The sequence below is a fragment of the Leptonotus elevatus genome, chromosome 1 (genome assembly GCF_054856555.1).
Source record: "Leptonotus elevatus isolate MCC_2025b chromosome 1, RoL_Lele_1.0, whole genome shotgun sequence".
NCBI lineage: Eukaryota > Metazoa > Chordata > Actinopteri > Syngnathiformes > Syngnathidae > Leptonotus > Leptonotus elevatus.
In genome coordinates this window covers 13712988-13738506 of record NC_141239.1, presented here as the reverse complement: position 1 = coordinate 13738506, position 25519 = coordinate 13712988, and the positions used below count along the sequence as shown (strand labels likewise).

Genomic DNA, 25519 nt, shown 5'->3' with positions numbered 1-25519 from the left:
ATGACTTGTTCAAACCTTAATTGACGATTCAATATGCCACGTTAAGATTTTATCCCACACATAATTCCGATCTGATAAAAAAAAAAAAAAAAAAACATCGATCAGATTGATATTTAACGCTTGTGTAACGATAATGAGAGAAACAATGTCAACCGTTATAGGAAACAAGTTCTTGATTCTTAGATTCTTAAGGGCAGGGTTTTTTTTTTTAAATAACCACTCTTGCATATGATGTCATGAACTTGTGGTGTACTAATATTGTGGCTGTACAAAAGAAAACCACAAGCTTCTGAATCAGCCCTGAAGCCAAGATGCGTTGATATCTTTGCACACTAGATGGCAGCATGGGCAACGCAAACTACCCAAATGTGGATTTGAAGCTCAGATTTAACCATATTTACCCATAAGTAAACTATAAGTTCATTTAAATGACTGATTTGTATGTGGAAAAAAATAAAATAACTGTGATTGTACTAAAATAACTTACATTTTATCACGATACGGCAAATGCCGTTCAAATGTCGCTCGGTAACAAGTGCAGCTACTGAACAGTACTGTAACCAAGTATGACTTCGTAATGCTTATCAACCCGCTTCTGTCGCGTCTTAAACTCGTTCGCTGACGTTTCACTCACCTCAAGCTAACAACTAGAATTTAAACACGACAACAAAGCCATTCATTTTTGTATTTCTTTGATGATTAAGCTTTTAAATCCCCACACGTCCCCTCGTCTAGTAAGCGTCACCGTGGCCCCGCCCTCTCTGCTGGTCTTCTACCAATCAACGCTCGGTTAGACCTACACGTGACGAGCAGACTCGTTCATGACGAATGATTTGAGAGTTGTTTCTGCTTGGGCTCCAGTTGCTTGTACATTTACAGTCGAAGCGCGTCTACCACTTTTGTGCTCTTTTAAAGTTATTATTCCAATTTCCCCACCCCGAAAGGGAATCATTTTGGTCTGAAACTGTCTGGATATCTTTGCTGCCATGTCCTACGAGTGCTGGGCAGGTGAGTGGTGAAAACGCATGAGGGTTTTTTTAGACTCTGCCAGCGAAATACTTCATGAGCGATGTCGGGTGATTGAATACAGTACAGTACAACATTCACTATTCACTAGTATTACACCATACGCGAACTAAGTATTACAAACATACTCTTTAACACTTATAATAACAATACCGTATATCAGCCCTGGAATGAAACTGAAAGGTTTATCATACGTCATAACTCACGTTTTATCATAAAATATCTCCATCGTATGGTTGCAACCAAGATCCTCAGTATCAATGTCGATAATATTTCTATCTGCTGTCTATACTTATGCATATCGAATGAAAATTTAATTTGTTGCTGTATTTATTCGGATTATGATAGTGTGACTATTTTTTAATTTTAATTTTTTAAATATTATGGCTAAAATACAGATATTTGGATGATTAATGACGATACTTCACGCTGCAGCATTGATACTAACAAACAACGATATCATTCTATTATTCTATTTTGTTACACCATCCGGTTAAATTTGATTCAAATTGATGCTGGAAAAAACGCTTAACACAACTTAAATTGTAGAGCATTGTTATAACAACCACAGCTGTAACGTCTGTACATAAAATACAACAAAACAAAAGTACAAGAAATAAATGATGTAGCCTATTACGATATACTTCGCCCCTAGTTAAAATTTATTGATATTTGACATAGTGTAAGTGTACTGCATTTATTGATATCATACTGTAAGAGAAAACCGATTTGTCAGAATGTTTTGTCACAACCCCATTAAAAAGTGATCGAATATTGATGTGTTGGTAGCAATAGTGTATTGGGAGAACGATACATGACGTCATCTATATTTTGTTTAAATTATCAGTTAAATATCAGCCAAAAAACAAACGCTCATATACAAGCGTAACCCAAAAGGTAAGAATAAATTGGTCATATTTTCACTTGATCAAGTCTCTTCTAACATTTCATACTAAAAAAAATTAAGATAAATGCATGTATCATTCATGTTGATATCCTTTTTTTTTTTCTTTTCTTTTTTTTTTTCATGTTGATATCCTATTGGAGCGAATACCGTATCGGACAGTACTCTAGTCTGCAATATCAGCATCGTAATGGATGTGAAAAAATTGAATCGGGACACCCCGAGTTAAAACTGACCAATATTTGACACTTGGTATGAATATTGTATCATAATAATGCAACATGATACATCAAATATCAATATTTATCTTCTTACTGTATCAACTTATGTGACTAAATTCGTGCACTAGTTAGGATACCATCATCATCATCATCATCTTGATCCTGCTTGTTTCTAGGGGGAGCCATTGACGTTCTTGGTGGCTGCATCGAAAACTAGTTCCCCGCCCCCGCCAGCCCGCTGCCAGGATGCTCCGTAAGAGCAGCGAAGGCAGCGGCGTGAAGCGAGGTCACGCCCCCGTGGCATCTCGACATCACTCCAATCCCCTGACGGGCTCGCTGTCGGCCGGCTCCACCAAGACCTGGGATGGCGGGCACAGGCGGCGCTCCCACAACCCGCTGAGCAGCGCAGAGCCGTTGGGTACGTCAGTGACGGCGTCATGCCCGCCCGGAGTGGACCCGGAGTACGTCATGATGCTGGTGAACGACGTCAGGTGGTTCGCCAACGTGCTGCTGCACCTCAAGGAAGCCTTCCAGAGTCCAGGTGAGACAAGGGCCATTCGCAAGGGCCATAATAGTGTTTTTACAAACATTTGGACACAACTAAACGTCAACAATAGATGGATTGCAGTCTGGTTGCTCATGTCGTGCTCACCTGACCTATAAAAAGCTGGATCGATCCGTGAGGCTTCTGTATCGATGTTGTTTGATAAGCGCAAATGTTACGTCATCATTTTTTTCTCTGCACTAGTTTAAACTAACGAATGTTTCACACTTAGATATTAATACTGGATATCCATATATATATTGTCCCACCCTGATTGAAATATATACAGTATACACTAAATATATGTAATCATATTTGATGCTTTAATATTGATAGAAAAGAAAATGACACGTCACATTACCTATACTGTAAATTGCTCTGTCCCTTTGTAAAATTGATCAACTATTAATATTGCGTAATCAAAAAAACAATACATCGTGATACTGATATTACTGCTGATTTTTGGCACTGGTCTATCGCTACGATATTGCAAGCGAAAAACGATCCGTTATGATCAATATTTTGTCCCAGCTGGGCCAAGTTTTGCTTCATTTGCTTTGTTATGCTCCAATGACTTAGCTGTAGTTTGACCCCTACTGCACTGCTACGCGCACACACGCACGCTCACATACACCCACACACGCACACACCCACACCCACACACACACACACTGAGGTCCAACAGCGCTCCTGGCAGCGGGAGTGATTTGTTTAACCATTCCTGTGCTTGGAGGAGGACGGTCTCCGTGAGTAAGTCATTGCGTGTGCCTGTGCGTGCTTGTGTTAAATGAAGGTCGCAAAAGGTTCGTGAGTGTCCTCTCATGACGTTGTAAGCAGCTTAATGCATCAATAATAACAATAATAATAATAATGGCATTATGTATCGTTCGCTGTCACAAGGTTTAATCCCTCAGTCTGTTGAGGGTGGATAAAAAGCTTTACTTTTCACAGGGCGTGTACTCGTTCGTGGGGAGCTCTGTACTGTACTGTACTGTACAACTAAAGCCTTCGTGCTGGTTATTTGCCACCAGTCGTTTATCAGATGCAAAAATAAGACAGTGACGATTTCAGCGGGCAAAATAATCATGGTGATATTGAAGAAGATATACGTCAAGGGCTTGGCTAAAGACAGTGAGTGGCTGAAGTGGAAAAAAAATACAAAAAAGAGAGAGAAAAATGCGGAAAAACAAATAATACAAAAAATAATTCCTACACGTTAAACATATCCTGGGAAAAATATTAAAATGCTGAATAAATACAAATGTTGAACACAAATTTGACAAAAGTGTTTTAAAAATCCTGAAACAAATCCTAAAATGTAAAAACACACAAAAAAACCCACAAAGAATTACGGAAAGATAGACACAAATATTCGACATAAATATTAAACATAAAACACAGAAACATTAGAAAACATAATAAATAAAATAAATATATGCAAATATTAAAAATGTAACACAAAAATTCTAGAAATTACTAAATTGGTTAAAAAAAAAATACAACAAAACCATTTGAATCATTTAGATGCGTTTTCTAATTTAAAATTGTATAAATTCTCAAAATTTAAGTTTCTTATGATCCAATTTTTGTAGTCCTCCATGAAAATGGACTGATTACCTTTCATTTACTTTGGAAAACAATGAGCAAAATTTGTTGTCATTTTCTGACATGTTACGGACCAAACCAGCAACTGAATCATCATTTGTTTGTTAATTGCTTGCACTATCAATTTGAAATGTCATGTTTTTGAGTAAAGGGACATAAATTATTATTATTATTATTAGTAGTAGTAGTAGTATAGAAATTTGTAAATAATTGATTTAAAAAAAGACAAATATTTGGCAAAAATATTACAAAAACATTTCAAATCCTAAAGGAAAAATATACACAAATATTACACATAAGAAAGAATACACAACTATTTGACATAAAAAAAAAACTTTAGATAAAAAGTACACAAATATATATGATAAAAGAAAAAATGTTAGATGAAAAATATAAAAATACTAGGCAGCATGCTAATATTCAAAACCTTAGGGAGTGTGCTCGAATTGACAGGCAGATGCAGCCCATAAATGAATAATATTTGATAATTGTGCCAAACTGCTAAGCTTGGAAATTACCACCACGTGTAAGCTGAACGTAAACAAACAAGATGACACTTTGTGTTCCCTCCATTACTGTCCGACATGTCGTTGCTACACCAACGGCAGCGTGAGCCAGAACAGCAGGAACCAGTTAACCCAGGAATTTAACACCTTAGCTGAGGTGTATTTGAGGCTTTTAGCTTAGTAGCCCACAGCCCGGGGGAAAGCTATTGGTGTGCAACCCCCAACCACCGCCCCACCATCAGGTCTGAAGAAGGTGAGGCTCTTGTGACCCAATGGGCGAACCCTGACCCCGTTCCCAGAAAAGACTCTGTCTGCCCCTGTTGATAGCTTTATGCCAGCCGCCGCTTAATAGCTTCCACTATTAATCTATGACTTGGACGTTAAACACAACTGTAATTGTATAAGTAGGTTCTGCTTCTGGGTCTTAGTTTTATTTATTTTGGTCATACTGTGGTTGTGGTTGTACTTCTGCTTCTGGTCTGGGGTCTAGTCTAGTTTTTAGTGTGTGTGTTGCTAGTTACTACCAAAATGTATTCATTATCGCTGTCCTGTGAAAAACAATTATGTCTATTTTTTTGTCTCTTTTTTTTTAAGGGATGAAACTGAATGCACACATCCCCAAAATGTTTTTTAAAAAATGGACCTAAGTGTTTTTCACAGGACAGTGATATGTATATATATTCACGCTTAGTGTGCATTATTAGTGTTAAAAATGGTCTCCCGTTTTAGTTGAACACTCTTGTACATCCTGTATTTGAAATGCAACTCCGTCAAAGATGACATATTTTCTTTCACGTAAGAAAGGCGTCACATTTTTATTTTGAAGTCATCACTTCATGGCAAAAAATAAATAAATATCATAAACGTGATATAGTGTGAAAGGGCATCATGAATAAATCGTGTTTTGCCAGATCTCACTCATTATGTTGCTTATGTCCCGCATACATTTATGGCCTAAAACTAATTGCCAGGTCATGCTTTTCTGCACGTTTTTGCACCTGAAAATTCTTCTCTTGAGTAGTATGCACTGAAGGAAAGTATTGGAAAACAAGCAAATGTTCTAACTTTGGCCTGTAATTCATATGTTTTTTGTAAGCTATAAAGGACAAAAAAAAAAACACAAGTTATTGTATTAATTGTGTGTTGTTGTTTTTTTTAAATAACCAGCCAACTAATTAGTTATCAGCATTTTTTTCTGCCAAATATCACTATAATTAAAAGAAAAATCCATTTGGGTTGGGCCGCCCTAGCTTCTCGTCTGGTTTTGATTTTAGTTTTAGTCTTGTACTGGTTACTAGTTGTAGTTTTTTTTTCCAATGGTATAATTATGATTCTGTTAGTAGTTATCAAGGTACTTCTGGTTTGGGTTCTGGAGCTAGTCTTAGTGCTTCCACCAGTTGTATTTGCAGTTTTGGTTGTAGTTCTGGTAGTGATGCTTTTGATCGTTATTCCATCCATCCATCCATGCTACTAAGGGTCTAGTGGTGCAGATAATAGCTGCTTTTCTGCATCTAGTTTTGGTTTTGAACTTTGTTGTATTGTAGTTCCAATTGTGCTACTAGTTCTTGTGGTTGTGGTTTCGGTTCTTAATCTAGTTCTAGTTTTTGTCCAAGTTGCAGTTGCAGCGTTTGTGTTCTCGTTCTGCTTCTGGTGCTGTTTCTGAGTACTAGGTCTAATCCAGATACTAGTTGTAGTTATGCGTATCGTTCCTTTTTAAAAAAAATAAATTATTTGAGTGTTTTTCTGGTTCTGCTACTAATTGCAGTTATTATTTTAGTCATGTTCTGGTGTGGTTCTGGACTATACAATGCACATAGCAAGAAATTAGCACCTATGAATAATCATTTTATTAATTGTGATTTCAATCTCATTCTCAATCAAAATAAACATGATTATTATTTTTCCCATAATTGTCCAGCCCTAATTCTGGTACTCAGTGACTACCTTTACATGCAGTCAATATTCGGGTTAAGGTCAGAATTCCGGTTTCTGAAACAACCAAGGTAACACGTTTAAATGCGTGGCGGAAAGAGCTACTCCCGTTTACATGCTCATTTGTGCTCGATTGGAATAATCCATTTAGACCGCGTCGCGCGGATAACGTAATTACGTAAGTAACGTAATTTCCGCTTTTAACTTACTATAAGTTCAAAAAAAGATATTATATTTATGTCACTCACCGCGCTAAATATAGTCGGTTTCCTTCTCTTTCCAGAAATGTGGTTCTTTGCTGCAAGCATAATGTTTGTTGACAACGGCTTGAGTATTTCTGGTGGGTTACACGAAAGAAGCACGGACTTATATACTTGTATTTACTGTATGTATATATAGGCACAAACTGTGGCGTTTTCGCCATAGAGACACAAAGCCATGTGAAAACGCAGTGGAGAAATCAATGTATTCTAGGGAGGCTCTTTTAGCAAGTAGGACGGAGTTTCGCATACAAGTCGGGACTACATAGACCAAGATGCCTTGCGAATCAAATAAGCCAAGAAGAAGAAGAAAAGAAGACAAAGACGAAAATAGCGAGCATGCGCACAGCGAAAAACATAGCCTTGATCGATCGAGATATTCCAAATTTGTTTATATGAGCAAGAATTCCGGTTATGAAAGGAGTAACCCGGGACTCTTATTCGGGTTTTTAAAAACCCGAATAAGAGCATATTCAGGTTTTTGCGCGTGTTTACATGGCTTTACAAAACCCAAATATTGCCAATGTTCGGGTTTTAAAAGGGTGATTGCCTGCATGTAACCGTAGTCATTGTGGTTCTGGTTTTGACTTTAGTTTTGGTTACAGATGTACTCTCTGGTTTTAATTTGGTTTACAATCTACCTCTGCTTCTAGTTCTTGTGGTTCATCTAGCTGTTCTGGCTCTGCTCTTAGTTCCCATGGCAGTTCTGGTTCTGGTTTAGAATTTAGTTTTGGTTCTAGCTAGTTATAGTAAATGTTCTTTCAAGCAACTTTTTATTTCAACATTGCATAAATGCACTTGTCGCATTATGTGCTAGGGGTGTCACATAACTTTGTCTCCTTGTTGACATTCTTAGCATCTGCCTGTCATTCTGTCCATATGTCCCGTCCTGCCTTAGCTAATGCTTTTAATCGGGTGGGAGGTGATTTAAAAAAATAAAATAAAAAGAATAAAGAAGCCGTCGTCGACGTACTGGCTTGAGCCGACCCACCCCCAACCCCCCACTCTCTCGCATACTCGGCATTCCTTTAGAACAAATGTTCACTTGTGGCCGTGCAGTGCCTTCAATAGAGCAGCGCTAGGGTAGCTGTGAGCCACGCTGACGTGGAAAAAGCCTCCCCTCCCTGGAATAAGTTAAACCCATGGCCAGCCAGCTAAATTTTGCTCGCAGGACCCACTCAACGCATCAGTGGCCGGTTTTACTGGACGTCGCCTTCAAGGCGTCCTTAGAAAACTTGTCCTTCTTTGCCCAAGAACTTCAGGCATTTTTATTTTCAGAGCCTTTCCAACTGTCTGACTGCGGTTGAAATATTTGACTACGGTATCAAATATAGCACTGACTCTACCCTTATTCCGCAAAGAAAAGTTTTTGCCAGAGTGTCATCGCAACATGCTGATAAGATTGTACTGTATTCCAGTCAAACTGCATTGTTGTATTTCACAATGCTGCATGCCGTCGTCGCGTCACTGCAGCCCCTTTCACGCCATCTGCCTGTGAAAGCTGATGTCATTGCATTAAAGGTGGATTTTCCAAGGATATTCTTGAAAAGTAGAAGCCAAACGTCCGTATGTCACTTAAATGCGCATCATCCTACCAGCTCTCCTGCTCGTCCGGGGCAAACGCCTATCAAATGTCGGCACGTGCGAGCTCATCTTCATCTTCATCAGTCTCTGCAGCTAGCCTCGCTTCATAGACGGATGTCCTCTCGCGGCTGTCAGCCATTTTCAAAGTATGCGGTGGGATCGGTGGTGCTACAGCGATCAATGGTTGATTCCGAAGCTCAGCGGCTACGTGCTACAAACACTCGAAGTGTGCATACGCAGCTAGGAACGAGCACGCATGACGTCGTTACGTTAGAATGATTGACAGAATCGAAAACCAATCGTTAAGATAATCCACCCGGAAGGCACGGGGACAAAAGATTCTTGAATACAGTAGTAGAGCGTAGTATTTGTGGCGTAACACAAGTGGGATGCCGCACCTTGTACACTACTCTTATCGGGTTTCTGTTTTGTGTGAATGGTACAGTCACGAAATGATGGCAATTTCCTAGATTTGGGGGTCGTGTCAACCTGGTTATCCTCTTTGTGGGTAGTAGCATCAGAGCTATAAATCAGGTGGGACTCTGCCTATAGCTGCTTTCACACCACAATCTTTTTGACAGATCGCAGTTCTGTGTAAAAGGTACAAAAACAGAACAAGTAAAGGTGAACATGACCTGGCATTGATCTATCAGCCTTAATGCAAGCGGAAAGCCACTTGTAGTGCTTTTCTCACCGCACGTCCACGGGTCATTGCTGGATTTGGAGGTATTATCAGCTGGGTCTGCACCGGTACGGAATGTTGGATCAAATTGACCCAGCTATGTTCGGAGTTGACTGACTCAAACGTGCGGTAATTTTCTCTTTTGTAAAGTATCACAACGACAATTCTTGTAGAAGGCCCAACATTTTCCCAGGGTCAACCTGGCATGTTACCATTTTCACAACAAAACCTTTCCTTCTATATGAAAGGTAATGACAAGGAAATCAACCGCCTCATTGTGGGACAAAGCTTTGATACTGACAGCAAGCGTGAGAGGGGCGACTGACTTCCATGACTTGAAACCAACTAGCGGTTTAGAAAATGGATGGAATTCTTCTTCTTTTTTTTTTTAATGAAAAACAAGACAAAAATGAAAGGTCTTGTCCCCAGTTACGTCCCTCTTTATTGGCAATAAATCGCTTGCGATCAGCGTGAATACCTGCCCAAGTGTGCCAGGCCAGCTCAAGTGGCGGCTTGCGGGTGGCGCCTTCAATCGAAAGCCGTCCTAACGACATAATGGCTTAATGGGCCGGGAGAAAGAAAAGAGTGGGATTTGTCGGGGGGCTGTAACTCGGCCCTCCCGTGATGCCACGTGAAGGATGTTTTTGTGCGAGCTCTTGGTTGCACCGTGTTTCCTGGGGTGGTTATTTATGGTTATGGGCCAGGGGGGATGTTTGTGTAGTAGATTGGTCGCGGTGAAGGAGAGGCGAGAAATTTACAACCTGGGACCAGTTTTTTTTTTTTTTCAGCTCTGTGCGTCACCTTGTTGTTGTAGCAAAAGTCATCTCCAGGACACATTCTCATAGTTGCCATACTTTCAGGGTCTGGCATAGCATACAGATTGCAAAGGAGATCACTCACACTGAGCCTGCTCCTAATGGACAGCATCAGCATTTGGTATGTGTGTAAAATATGCATGTGATAACATTTGAAAGGCTTTCCGATATTCTCTTTCACACAGCCGTTATTCTGCCGCTGACACTACTTCTTCCATACTATTCTTTAACATACCACCATCTCAGGCAAAAGAAAGAGTGGGAAAACAGAAACGTAACGAAATGCAGGTGTTTAACTTCCTCGGCTTTCTGATATTCCTTTTCAGACTGTCATCCTGCAGCCTCTGATACTACCTCAGAAGCTGGGAAATACTGTTTTGGGACCTTTGACACAAACCACAAACATAGAAAAAAAGATGGGGGTATTTTAAAGGGACCGATGCTTATTCATTAAATAATGGACAAGGAGTTCCAAGCGTTCCAATATTCCAGCCCAGAGACATAGGCTAATGGTAATAAAATAAAATAAAAACATAGCGTACATACCAGGGCATTTGTATTCTTGTCCTGGTTTTCTGATATACCTTCTCACGCGTCGTGCAACCACTGACACAGAAAAAAACAGGAACGATGTGTAAGGGAGATTACGGAACTACAATTAAATGCATACCAGGTGTTACGACACCGTACACCCCGGTCCCGAGTTTGTGATATTCCCCTTTACGCAGCCATCATTCAGTCTTTCGTACTTTCGTAAAATTGTGTCTCTGTGCCTTTTTTTTTTCTTCTAAGAGCTCAGTATTGTTCATTTGGTAATTTCACCGATTTGACATGTCATCATCTTTGCTCTCCTTTTTTTTTGTATGTGTATGTGCGTGCGTGCGTGTGAGTGTGTGCGTATTCATTAGTTCACCAAAAACCTATTAAAAAATCCCATACCGTTCACCTAAACCGAACACCGCCGTCAGGAGACCCGAGGAAGGACCAAAGAAAGAAATTGTGTCTCTGTGCCTTTGATGTAGACCATCGATACGGATTTTCCTGCCGTTACAGCCTCATCCTTTCACACTGCGTATTTTCGTCGTAGCATTGGTGATAATGAGCAGCGTGAAAGGGGCTTGTGGAAACAAAATAAAATCAGTTGTAACAGGTGTGCAACTCTGACTTTGGATCTTCGCAGCTTACCAATTGATTGTTGATTGGAGGATTTTGCTTTGGTGCTGTGTCAAGAGACCCAAGGCAGAGGCCGGACCTCACACAGTGCCCCCCGCTTACCCCCCTGCTCTCAAGCAGGTAGCTGTTTATGGCGCGCCTGCTGTTTACTGTCTGGGCAACGTCTGTGGCCCCTGCTCGGCCTCCAAACAAGGCATGCAAAACTCCAGGCAGCGGAGGCCAAAATTGTTTGGACGAAGGGATGAGGGGGGTGTAAGTCGTGTTTGCTGACAGAATCCTGACAAATCAATTCCACCAGATACAGATCACGTTGCATGTGTCCTGGCAATGTAAATTTGTTACATGTGTTTGCTGTATCAGACCCCCTTTTTGTTGTAAAATGCCATTTAGCTGACGTTTCTCTGTAGGAATGACTCAAAGTGAATGATTGAGAGTGCAACTTGAGTCAGGTGGACTGAGTCAACATGCGTCACTGTGCTTGAATTCTTGAGAAAGGAATCAAACCTCTCGGCAAAAAGCACTCAAAGTCATTTTTTTTTCAGGGCGCTTTTCTCACTGGAGCTGCTGTGGCTTGTTTTGCGTGAAACTCATCTCGTGTCCAGACAGGCTCGCTGATTGCCGGTTGTTATCAGCCAGAGAGAGAGGGGCTTGAGGGGGGTTATAACCTTTGTCAGGCCACCTGAAGCTTTGGATTAGATTGACCTCCCCCTATGCCGGGGACCCCCCATACCAAATGTAGGCCTGCATTGTTTTTTCTAAGCACTGATGTTAAATTTGTTTCTCAGTAACAGCAATAATTTCTCTGGGTCATTTTGGTGGGGGCATGTTTAATTATCCAAACTGAGAAACTGAGAAATAATCCCAAACATAAACACATAAATCACATTTACTGCATATTAAAACTTTTCTTTCAGTGCTACTGGATGTGAATATTTTTTTTTAAGATTGGTAAAACAACAACAAAAAAAGGGGGGTGGGGGTTGGCGTAATTCATCAGGTAGCCATCCAGAATTTGATCAGGGGCCACAGTTGTCCATCCCTGGAGTATATGTACAAGAGTAACACATCCTGTCCCTTACTTAATATGTTTCGTGAAAGAACTCCGGCAAATCCAATTTTTGTAGTGCAATATTCTGCACTCCTTTTCCATTCCAGTGTGGCATAGTGGCCATATTTGTTTGGTGTGTGTATTTTCCTATAAGTGGGGGTGGGATATGGGCTCATCATGGCAAGGGGAAACAAGGCAGTGGACGGTGGGGGTGACTGATGAGTGCTTGGGTGGGGGTGTCTCTTCCTTTCCACAATGCAGGCCCTGACCACTGTTATCTCTACCAAAAACAATGGCACGCCCCCTCACCACCACCACCATCACCACCTCCTCAGCCACCATCACCGCAATCAGGCAGCGCATTTCCAGGCCTCTTTTTTTATGCCATTGTTGTGACAAAAGCACTCATGGCTGATTCTCGCCGGCTTTCTCTGTGCTGTCACACACAGCCGTGAGCACGCAGCCTCCCGCGCAAACAATAGCGAGCGGTCAGTGTGAGCTGTCACTTGAGATCGGAGCTCACAGCTTCATTCCCCTTTCTGTTTTGTAAACACTCATGCTTTTTCTGTCATTGTGGATGGTTGTGGTTGTGGTGTGGGGGGAGTGTGGGGGTGGTCAGTGATCTAAGTAGTCCAATTGGACACGGAGCTAATAACGAGGCTACTGCACTTACTTTTGATTGGCACATGGTTACATGTCATTAACAATATATTTGTTATTTTTGTTGCTCAGAAAGGGGAACTAAACCCCAACACAGAACTCTGATTAATATTGAAGTAGTGGGCTAAGAATTAGACAAAGTTAGATTGAAATTTTTTTGGGGTGCTGTTGTTTTGTTGTGAGTTTGCAATGGGATAGGCTATCTTGGCGTGAGCAAATCTCAGAGGTGGCAAATCCAGGTCCAGAAAGTAAAAACCCTGCCACAGTTTGGCTTTAATCCCAGGTGCTATCTAGCTAGCCCCCATGGTGTTCATTTACCTGCTAGGGAGCTAGGTAGATAGCTAGCACCAGGGGCTAAAGCCAAACTGTGGCAGGTTTTTTACTTTCTGGACCTGGATTTGTCACCTGTGGCGAAAGTTGTAGTGAAGGCTGGCGCTTCAGCTAAGTCTAAGTCTAAGCTTCAGAAGTCAACTTTCTGCCAAACCACCATACCCCGCGTAATTTTTATTAATTGCATCACAGTAGTTTTACTTTAATTTAGTGGTATGCCTTCCATTATACAGTGATTTCTTTATACGTGACTGGTGAACAAATAGATCAATTTCAAACCTTCCAAGAAAGGAAACAAGTGTTTGGGATGGTAATTCGTTTGCATTCAGCGAATCGAGAGGGGGCGGGCTCTGGCGTCAAGCTAACCCAGTGTGTGCTTCTTGCTTCCCCTTTGATTGTCAAAGCGCTTCAAGCACCGGCGAGCTAAACATACCCGAAAGGGAAAGAGGGTGAGCACTTTAATGAGGGTCCATTGTTGTTGACTTTAAGTGGTGGGGGGTGGGGGTACTTCAAAGAGCAACTCTCCAGGCATGGGTGCGTAGGGGTGGTGGTGGGGTGCTGGGAGCTGGGGGGTCTCGTGGTGAGCAGGTGAGCCTCACATCTCTCCTGTGAGATTTTGTTCTGTGATGTTGGGAAGCCGATGATGGGTAGCTGAGTTTCCATTGCCCTCAGAAAGGCGCAAAATGCAAATGCGCACTAGCAAACTGGTAATGGAAACAGAAATTCCGAAAAAACTGTCAAATATCGTGACTTTTTTTTTTACACCACCCTCATGAGTTGGTTTTTGAGAACTGTCGATATGGAAGTATATTGCAAAAGTGTAATGGACACATCTTTTTCACATTTCCTCGAGTCACCCCGCCCAGTCACGTGCCGATGTAGCTATAGAGCCAAGGCTGCTGCTCCCTACATGCAAACATTTTGCTGAAATAAATTACAAACAGTAAATAAATAAATAAAAATAACTTGATAATTAATGTTTAGGTCTTTGTAATTGTAACTCTAGGAACCACAAGGTTGCAATCTGAGTTGATCAACCCTGCAGTTTTTGTCGCAAAGGTTCTGGAAACTGGCAAATGTACTAACCACCGATCAGGGATTTATTTTGATGACAAGCGTCTCCTCTCTCCTAAGGTTGTTGATGATGCATCTGCACTTCAAGATCCTGTAGTCCTGGATACAGATCCCAACCCGAAAGTTTCTGAATTTCTGAAAGTAATAATCCCCTGTTGTATGGCCTTCGTTTTGTCCCAGAACTAAATTCCAGTAACTTTTAAATCTTTGTATTTGACATTTTTGGAACTACAATCACCACCCCACCCCAAAGGTTTCTGGACCCTACTTGAGTTTAACCCCAGAAGGTTCATCTTTGGGCCCAGGCCACATTTTCACTTTAGGGTCTAATAATAACTTTTAGATCTTGTTGCTTATAGTTACTGGAACTAAAGGTTCCATGGAGCTCTTAAGAGTAGTGTACTCATGCAGGGCTGCCTTTTGACAGTAGGGCTAAATTTAAGATGCTTTTCATACGTAAAATCCCCAAATTCCACTTTTTTTAAAAATTTTTTTTTATTATTATTATTTTTTTAGATCTTAGAATTAGTAGTTCTTATAACTACAGTCACACCACTACTAGAAGTTCCTGGACCTCCCCAGCTTGGCTTTCTTTCAGCCTTTAAGCGAAACAGCTCTAGCTCTTGGAACTTTTGTTCTCAGCACTTAGTAGGCCTACTTGGTACGCTTCTGCGGTCCATGCTCCGAAAAGTAATTACCATGGAGCAGGGACTTTTTTTTGGGCACCGGAACCTAAATTTAAATGAAAGTTCCCGTGGTCGAAACACCTAAAGCTCTTGGATAAACGTTTCTATAGGTGGAAAGGAACCGTTTAAAGGCACCGTTTAAATCTATGGAGAAGTTGGAGGATTCTTACTCCAGCTGTGTATGTGTATGCGTGCGTGTGTGTTGATGTATGTGTGCGTGTATGCTTGTGCGCATGGCGGTGCGTGTGTGCATGAGTGCGTGTGTCACGTCGAGTGAAGGGCTGAGAAAAACACACAGCCTCTCATTTTCACTCCCCCCTGTAATTCCTTCAGCGTTCCAATAAATCCAGCCTCTCATCCCGCCTTGATGAAAACCAGATGACTCTCCTGCCCACCTCCCTTCCCCCCATATCGCAGACACACACACGCACACACACACACACACGACAGACGTGATGTTACCTGTTGCGCATTGCCAAGACGTGACATCGTTCACTTACTTTATCCGTAAAAGGTGCCTGTAACGCCGAGAAAGGTGCGACCGGTCTTTGAAGTGATAAATGATGCTATCGTTTGTCATTGTCTGATTGCAGTACTGTCATGTTGTTCACACTGCATCAAAAGATTTGGCCTCTTCTTTGTTTTGGTTTTTCTTTTGCTGCACGTATTCTAAAAGAATGTCTGTCTGTGTCTGTCTGTCTGTCTGTCTCAGTCAGTCAGTCAATCAATCAATCAATCAATCAAACAAGCAAGCAATCATCCATCTGTGTCCGTCCGTCCACAATCCAGAAATGGTGGTCTTGGTTAGTGTTTAATTCAATACAGGATATGTCTTGTATTTAACAGGTGGCCGTAACAGTGCCTGTCTAATCCCCAAATATGCCTTGTTTGCATGTACGTGTCACCGTAAAAGCCACGATATTGTGCAGAGGATTAAGCGAGTTGTTAGGCGCCTCACCCGCGACCACCGAAGCGCAAGAAAGTGCATCGTCTCCGAGCTTCCTGTCACACAAGCCTCTTCCGTTTGCAGGTGTTTCATCACCGTTTGCGTCGTGATGCAACATGTCACTGCATCTCAGCCAACCGCAAGTGTTGTCTTCCAAACCTTCACTTTTTGTTTGTGTCCTGTTTTGTTGTTCTATTTCAGAAAGCCTCCTGTCTCAGTTCCAACCTTCCTCCCCCTCTTTTCTGTCTTTTCCCACATGTGTGATTGCATGGTTGGTAGGGGCCCTGTTTTGCTTCCACAGCCCCTCATTACTGCGCTTCCCACGCCCGTTTCATCTACTGTCGGCTGTTGCTCCACTGTTGACGGCTGAGTCTATGCTAACCAAAACAGCACCACCTATGGAGCAAGCAAACAGTGGCTTATTAAAGTGTGGACATCTTGGTGGTAATGATGCTCTTTTGTTCTCTTTAAAGGAGGATTATTGTTTGACCAATTCATCCATTTTGTTTATTTGAAAACATAAACAAATTATTTTTTTTTGCCTTATTTATTCCGTCCACTCTGCCTCCTCTACAATAGATTACCTTGAACTATGCAAACATGTCTCATGATCTTTTTCACAGCAATTAGCGGTCCAGTCATCTCTGAGATGCCGTCCCGCCTCATTGTTGCGTACCTTCATGTTTGTTTATCTTCCAGAGGGGCTCATTAGTCCCACTCAGTCTGCCTCCTCTGTAATAGATGATCTTGTGTTATGTGGAGACAACATCTTTAGCTTTCCATTAGCATTTATAGCAGACTGACACGTGGTTGCTCCACAATGTTGTGTGCGTCCATGTTTTGTTTATGTTCTGTCACTTTTGTTGTTGTTGTGCCCAGTCTACCTCTTCTGTAATAGATAATTTTGCATTACGTGGAGACATCTTTTACGATGATTAGCGTACTAGTAGACTGACACATTTTGGTCACTCCACATTGTTGTGTTTATCCAGTCCATGTTTATGTTTCAGGGCGACTTCAATTCTCTGCCCAGTCTATCTCCTTCATAGCAGATCATATTGTATTATATGCAGACATCTTAAGTGACCAATACGATTTAGCATTCGACACTCCACAATGTTGTGTGCATCCATGATATGTTCCAGAGTGACTTACTTGTTCTGCCCAGTCCGCCTCCTCATAATAGATGATCTTAGCATTTTGGTTGTCTGACGTGATCACTCCACAATATTGTGCGCGTCTGAGTTTATTTGTTTATTTATGTGTTCAGTCTGCCTGCTCTCTAATAATCTTGCATTGTGTGGAAACATGGTCTTATACAATGTGTATTGTGTAGCATTATTGTAAATTCTGACACATTTGTCACTCCAAAATGTTATGTGTCTCAATGATTGTTTTAGGGTGACTTGTTCTGCCAAATGTTCCCACTTCATAATATATGGTCTTGCATTGACAACTTATTTGACAACAATTAGTGTTCTAGTAGACGTTGACACTAGGGAACTCCACAATGTTGTGTGCGTCCTTGTTTATGTTCTGGGTTCGACCTATTTTGCTTGACCAAATCGGCATCCTCCATATTAGATCATTTTATCTTATGTGGAGATGACATGGTGTCTAGTACATTGTGACGTGGTCACTCCACAATGTTGTGTACAAGGCCAATTAAACAGGTTTTAGGGCCCCAGAAGCAAAACGTCCACTTCTGTAGTGTGTTTTAAAGTGAGATAAGCATGTGCCAAGTGATTTTTGTTGTTGTTGCAAAGACCAAAAGAATGTCAAGAATGAGTGTGACTGCGACTTTGTACCTGGCAACTAAACCAACCACACTTTTGTGCCTCCTCCTCTCCTCCCCAGAAGGCTCGGAGACTCTCCAGCAGGTGGTCCAGGAGCGTCTGGCCGAGCTGCTGCGCGTCCTCAAGGCCGTCATCGCCAAACACCAGGCCCTCAACTCGGTGGACATCCTGGGCAAAGCGGGCACGCTCATTGCAAAGGTGAAAGGTAAGCGGTGGCTAACCGAGCATGCTGCTAACACGACACCTGGCCTAGAAAAGTCACCGCACGCTCACCTGCTCTATTTGAAAGCTCCGAGGCCTGACCCAGTGCCAGAGTATGCATGTATACAATGCCAAAAAGGAAACAGCATGGTCCATTGCACTTCAATCACGCTGGAAAAGGCACTAATCTAAGCAAATTATTACTGAACTGTAAATGATGCTTACATTATTTATAGAGCATCAAACTGATGAATGCTGACTGTTAATTAACGATCTGCTTTTCAAGAGAACAGTTAGGCTGTGTCCAAATGCATCTAGATGGCGAAAATAGCATTTTGGGGCTGGGGGAGAGCTTGTCTAATTTCTATGTCATTATAGAATGTTCCATATTCTCTTGAGGAGTAACAATTTTTTCTTTCATAACCATTTTACTTTCAAACCTTTATTTAAATGTCAAGAGGTCATTGAGGGCAAGCTCTCATTTTCAATTATGCCGAGATGACATATGCAGCAGATCAAACATTAAAAACGTTAATTCAAAAGCAAAATAGTTCTTGAGAACAAAAGTAATTATATTATAAGGTCGAATTTGACTTTTTTGGAAGATGTTTTTTAATTTAAATTTAGTGCCTGGACTAGTGCCTGGACTCAGGGCCATCATCAGCACTCGAGATTCTCGTTCACATCAACGACCGAGTCCCGAAAAAACTCGAATCGCTTAATTATTGTACTTTCCCCCCAAAAATGCCTCACAGTCCAACATATGAAAAATCCACTTTGATCAAAATATTATTGCTATGGAGTGCACCTAAATAGCGCTTTATCCTAATACGTTTACTAAGACATATTCACTTATTCAAACATAGTTTAGTTGTGGAAACCTACACTGGCCGTTGACGCAGTGTACCATCACGGAAATAACCGGTACGTTACTTAAAGCAACAGGTATGGTACTTTAAGCAACAGGATCCCGCGTCGTGTACCCTGGCCGACTGGAGAACCCAGGATGTTGTTTTGTCCCATCAATTTACGCACCCCCGCACATATGCAGCTCTTATTGGAGCATGCGATCACATGAACTGTGCACGCAGTGTGTCAAAGATTTAGAGGCAAGAGGATACACTTACTTCCACGAGTTGGGTTTGGTACCCACGTTAAGAACTAGCTTGTTGTAATGTCGTCCTCACTAATGCTAAGGTAGTTCATCTCTAAGGTCTGCCAGTATCTACGTTTGCAAACTACTCTCTTTCCTCTGTTGCTAATAAGGCGTGAGAGGCAGCCAGCGTCCGTCCACATTTGCAAAATGCCTTTCGTTTGTTGCGTTAGAGGCCGTCAGTAACAAGACGTTAAAGCAGTCAATTATTCCCGTATGTTGCTTCCGCGCATGTCCAATCCCCACATAAAGGGGGGCACAGCAGCATGCGAACACAAGGGCAACGTGATATTTCATGTCCAGTCCAACCTAGCATTAAATTTCATTTCAAGTCAACTCGTGCTGTTCTTCTCTTCACGTGCCTTTTCCGGAAATGACTTTCTTCAAGCTTTCTGATTGTTTAAAACGGTTTCTTACAATCTAGAAGAGGAGCATTTACGAGCACTGATGAGTAAGCGACGAGGAGCGCGACGCTCGCATGATAACAGGCCTCACTGTCTCCTCACCACGTTTGTCGCGACACCTGCGGCGTCTGGAAGCCCGCCAGCAGCGCACACTTAGACAAACACTGCAACACACGCTCGCCCAACCCGTTTACAGACGCCGCTGACACCGAGCGTTGACGTGTGCCGCTCTCTACTTCATTGTTCTCAACGACTCCCAAAGGCACTTTTTTTCCACACGTGCGAAAATGTCAAGGACAAACTCGTCTTGGAGCCGCTGCATGAGAGTGGCATTTCACACTTTTAGGGAAAATAGTCGATAAAAGTGGGAAAATAAATAGATTCCTCCCTGTTGTCCACCAAAAGTGTTATGCACTTGCATTTTTGTTGTTACCATGTGTCACTTGAATGAAACATGATGCTGTGAGTGTGCTGTGCGAGGTTTTTTTTTTTTTTTTTTAAACCTATTAATTCTTTATTGTATAGTATTTCATCTTTGTTGTTATAAGATGTTATTCTTTTAAAAAAATATATATTTTGAAATTCTATTTGAGCAAGGCTTTTTTAGAACGAAGTGTTAATAATACAGTGTTCCCTCACTTTTCATTGATGATATGTTCCAAGCCCCCGTCATGTTTTTTTTGTTGTTATTTTATTTTTATTTTGGGGGAATTTACACCTCTATTAAACCATTACGAACCCTACCACGTGGCTCTCACCCTTCTAAACATTTGCTACACTTAATAAATGTAACGTTTAAAATGCCAAATGTAGAAAAACAACCAATCTGATGATTATAGGTTATGTTCATAAACTAATGTGAGCACATGCACCCTCTGCACCCTGGCAGCACATGAGGATTAGGAGGACAAAACGTTGGGTGAATAACTACATTAAAGTTGTTCCCTCTAATCTTAAATGGCTTACTTTAACCAGAAACTGGGTTACAAATGTCACAAATAGTCACAAATGAAAATCCATGATACATTAAATCCGCAGTAACCAAACCACAAAGTAGTGGTGGAACACTATATTTTTAATTTAAAATATTATTAAACAGCCTTTATTCTATTATAAATGGTGCAATTGTAATTAATTGGTGAATTGTCATTTCCATTTTAGTTTTTAAATCCCACAATTGTGACTAACATCAATTAAAAAATAAATGAATGTTGTTTTAAAACAGGAAATTATAATGAGTGATTTTTTGTGTATATTTAAAAAAAGAAATCATGATCAAACAGCAAATGAACAATGCAATTGTTAAAAAAAAAATTAATGATAGATTCCTCATTTATAGAATTTTTTTTATTATAAATTTGTTATGAATCCTGAATTTTTTCTTTTTTTTTTTCTTCCTGAAATGTTTTTGTTTTCCATCCCATTTATACAATTAAAAAACAAACAGCATGTTATTTAAATATCAATAATAATATATAAATAAATACATACATACAATAAATATAACGTGTGTTTCCCGCTAATAGAGACAAATCAGCAACAAAAGTGTCCGAAATCGATGATCAAAGAAATTGATTCTTCACTAATGGTGAAAATAAATAGAGGCGTAACAGCACCCCTAGAGGTTGTGCACTCCATTTTTTTTGTCCCACTTCACAATGTACTCCATTGTCTCTTGATGTGCTGAAATTTTTAACTTAACTGTAAAATGTCACTTAAAAATGTTTTGTATTTAAGGTATGAATAAACAGTTGTTGTTGTTTTATTTAAATTACTTTAAATCACAACATGATTTAAGTAGCCCCTTCAGACCCGCATTTTTTACTGCTTTCCCACATAACAACAACATAGAAATATTTTTGGGTTGGTTATCTCATGTTTTTAGTTGTTATAGACTAGTGGACGCCAGCATAATATGGCTGTAATGTGTTATAAACTTATATGCAACATTTTTAATATGGACATTATGTAAAGCAACTTGCGATTGTGATTGGTTATGTAAGATCCAATCATGAACCAGAAGTGTTGACATCATCCAAATTACTGGGACCATCTATGGGTCCGAAGAGGTTAATTGTTCAATTATTTGTAACATAATTTTTTTTAAATCAACATGTTAAATAATAACATATAGAGCGGAAGTAAAATTGTAAAATATTAGACATGCAAGTATTGAAGACGTCACTTTGTTGTTCCACTTCTTCAGATACAAACTAGGTGAGAGTGAATCAACAGTGTCGAGGGATGGGAGGGAGGTGGGGGCAAGCGCTGGAATTATTGTTCCGAGAGCCACAGGATGTCCTGAGGAAGAAGCCAGTGCAGTGCAGAGTTGCATAGCAGCGTTCAGCAGCGCTCCTCGAGAGTCTTCTCAAAATGTAAAATAAGATCTTTTTGGCTGGTAGGGGGATGCGCTGTCACCCAGGAATTTGCCGTCATGGACCGAAAATGGTAAATGCTTTCAAAAAAAAAGAGGACTGTGGACCTTAGCCTTACGTATTCAAGTTTTTGAAGGTAAGCAAGAGAGTGACAGAAGTGAAGCTGTGCGTGAGTGTTTCCTGTTACAGCCCAGACAGGAAACACTACGTCCAACGTCACAGACTGCCACTTTGGTCACAAACGGCGTTCTTGCTGAGGAAAGTGCTTCCTGAAGATTTTTCACCTTCGACGTTCCTCAACGTTTTGCTGCAAAATTCCGAAGGATGGGCGAGAATTCACACTTTTTCATTGCGGATTACATCACCCTCGATTGGATTTGAATTCAAGATTTTCTGAAGGTGACTGTTTTGACTTAAGATCCTTAATGTGTAATTTTTGGAAGAAAGCAGAAGAGGTGGAAGGAGCACTTGACGAGTCGCCAGTTTTAGGCCTTGGGATTGCTGCAATTTATGAAAGACTCAACGCAACTTGAATTTGGTTTTCCTAAGACTCGACTTACATTTGACTTGACAGGTCTTGTGTTGAATTTTTGTGTGTGTGGTGCCCATGAATCGGGTAACACAGCAGTATGCTGTCATGCAGAATGCAGAGGCCACCTCATGCTCGCTGGTGTCACGGAGGGAGATCGAAAGACTATTGAATTTGGATTCAACAATTATGGTTTTGATTAAAAAAAAAAAAAAGGAAAAAAAGGAAAATGTCAACATGCAACGTTGCAACTCAAATGTAATAGCAAATGTAGGTGTCTCAGAATTGTTTCAGGACTACTGAGAAGAACAACATTGGAGTGCTGGAGCAACCAACCTACTCACCCAATTCTGGCGGCATGTGATCCCCCCCCCCCCCCTTTCCCAAAGTCAAGGAACAGTCCATGACGATGGAAATGCAGAGAAGCTCCAGGATATTTTGTTTTTCAGATTTGAAATATATCATTATATAATTTTGTGACACCAGTCCTTGAACCTTTCTGATACACCTCATATGTTGGCAAGATTGTATTTGACTTGACTTGTGACTTGCTTAACCCAAGTGGGGACTTGACTTGCTTGAAACTTGAATGTGAAGAGTTGACACTTAAGACTTACTTCCACCTCTGGAAAGCAGCCTGAGGCTTTTTGACCTGTTGCTGATAAACACACACTCTACCAGGTCAGTGATATTTTGCTTTTCTGTCTCTCTGCAGGCATCAACTTCAAGGAAGTCAGACCGGACAACCTAGTTGGCACGTTTGCCGAGATTCATGCGTCCATTGACACCTTGGCGTTCACATTCGGCAATGTGTGAGTGCAGCACCGTTTTAATTTTGATTACTTGTAAAGGAAGTAGCAAGACTTTGAAGTATCAACTAAAGATGGCAAAATTTACTCCCTGGTTCTCTGGTGACTGTTTTACACAAAAGCCAGTCAAAGTAGAGTAGTACCTTGAGTTTTTTTTAAGTGAGAAAACTAAATGTAAATGCTAAACAAGAACATACTGCAGTATGTAAAATGTTGTCTCGGCGTATCGGTATGGTGTAATAGCACTGTAGCCTTAGCAACACTAAGCGATGCAACATTGCCAATTACGATAACTGTATGTTGTTGTCTATATAGCATAGTGTCACCGTGATTTTGAATATATTAAACAATTTGAAGAAAGATGATCAGAAGCTGAGCTAAGACAAACTAATTAATTTATGTGCCAAACACTAAGATAGCATAACTAAGCAGACTTTGTTTCGTTGTACTTGTATGTCTCAAAGTTGTTATGTATGAGCACTTTTTGAAATTAATTTTTAATTTATTTTTTTACAATTTAGAGAGGTCATGTTAGCGCTAATACAATTTCAGTGGTCACCAGGCTGGTCCACGAAGATACTAAAATATAAGCTCAAGCAATGCTAATCACATTATATGCCTTTTTTTGCAAGTCAGTGTAGCATCACCTTGATTTAGAATGTGTTGTTTTGACCCACTGTATTAAATGCAGTTTGTGTCGACGCGGTCAGATAGTAACCCAAGCTAAGCCTTGTTTTTCAATGTATTAAATCAAACAGCAACTTGTCATTAAGTTGTCGTAGAGGGGTGGGAAGCTGATACTAAGGCTTGCACACAAGAGAAGTAATGTTAGCTAGCGCTAACAGCCTCAGAATAGTCTAGACTGGTCCACCATTTATTCTAGATGCTTATGTGTACAATTTGGGGTTGCCCTGCCAAAGCCAAACACTCAAGCCAGTGTTGCATCACAATGATTGTGTGTGTCATTGTAAGTTGACATTTTACATATGGTAGTTTTATTAATATTGAATTGTGTCGGGGTTTTTTTCAGAGTTTCTGACTTCCTTATGGGAGATGTGGACAATGGCTCAGGGTTGGGGACCCCCCAGACCAGAAGGAGCAGGGTAAAGCATTTTCTCCTAATTTTTAAAAATTCCCTTTGTTGTTTTATTTGAAAGCTTTGATCCCGGAAAATTAAAAAGCCTCAAAGACAAACTCTAATTTGGGTGTCGAGAGCACAGCTGCTTGTTAATTGCATGTCTGCTTTTACATTCTTGTCACGTAAAGCTGTGTCCTCCTTTTTTGCAGTCTTTTGACAACCTCGCTGTGGAACCCGAGGACGACAGAGCAGAGAAGAACGACCTTGCTGGTGAGTGGGCGTCAACGTTCCATCGCTCAAGGGGCGTGGAACGGAGTGTTTATGGCGCGTTCGCCAAGGGCAGGCCAACATTGTCAACTTAGGAGCTCCCTGCGTGATTTACAAATGCCTGAGGTGGAGACCCGCCCTGTTATTTCTGCCGGACCACACATTTTCCCTGCTGGCCTGAATGTCTGACATTCCGAGGCCTGTTCGGGAGCGGGCCTGCGTCGGATGGGAAACACATGGGCTCCGAGTAGAAGTGAGGGGGTGTCGATTGTCTTTTTTAGAAGATGCCAGCATTTTCACATCCTCCTGCAGTGGCATCCACTTCCTCATCGCCACGTCTTTTCTGTTTTAGCATCTACCTCTTAGCATTTTTTAAAGGGACATAATGTGAAGAATTATCCAGCAATGATTTGGCGGCTACCTGAAAATCCACCATTTTAATTTGATGGCAAAAGCCACAATCACATCCAACCCAGTTTGCCACTCAGTCTGTTATGACTTGGGCTTTAGAGTCAGAGGGCACAGGTTCAAATCCATATGTGGAAAAAAAGGCAACTTGTTGTTGGAGAGATGATAATTGGCTTGGTGGCTACTGTTGAGGTAACTTTGAGCAGTGCCGCCGCTACCCCTTTGGGTGCCCTAAGCTTAAAAGTGTGATGGTGCCCCCAAATTTTAGTTATTTATTTATTTCATGGGGTGGGGGGCATAATGGTTTGCATGGCTTAAAGACCCAACCCCAACTTTTTGTTGCGCCACGGACTGGTTCAAACACGTTTTCGCAGACCAGCAATCATTCGCAATTCACACGGGTTGGGGTGATCAAAAGATGATAGCTACACGGCTACATAGTAGCGGCTAAACTGCTAATACGTCGTCATCCTGTGCATGCTTTCCACATGTTGCTCCTCTAG

The 25519-nt window shown here is 41.0% G+C and overlaps 1 protein-coding gene across 3 annotated transcripts in view; it reads left to right on the top strand.

Annotated features, from left to right (window-relative positions):
* The first annotated feature begins 855 nt into the window (after positions 1–855).
* The window catches only part of LOC147180961 (rho GTPase-activating protein 29-like), a 39678-nt gene continuing 15014 nt past the window's right edge, over positions 856–25519 (top strand). The window contains exons 1-6 of one of the 3 annotated variants that reach the window (XM_086087961.1): positions 856–1008; positions 2328–2692; positions 17857–17997; positions 23170–23266; positions 24294–24366; positions 24551–24611. In XM_086087961.1, the coding sequence (XP_085944087.1) occupies positions 2398–2692; positions 17857–17997; positions 23170–23266; positions 24294–24366; positions 24551–24611 (667 nt within the window). In that variant the 5' untranslated portion in view covers positions 856–1008; positions 2328–2397. Of the gene's footprint in view, positions 1009–2327; positions 2693–17853; positions 17998–22073; positions 22325–23169; positions 23267–24293; positions 24367–24550; positions 24612–25519 lie in introns of those variants that run through there. The other 2 variants (XM_086087952.1, XM_086087968.1) reach the window with 2 other exon arrangements.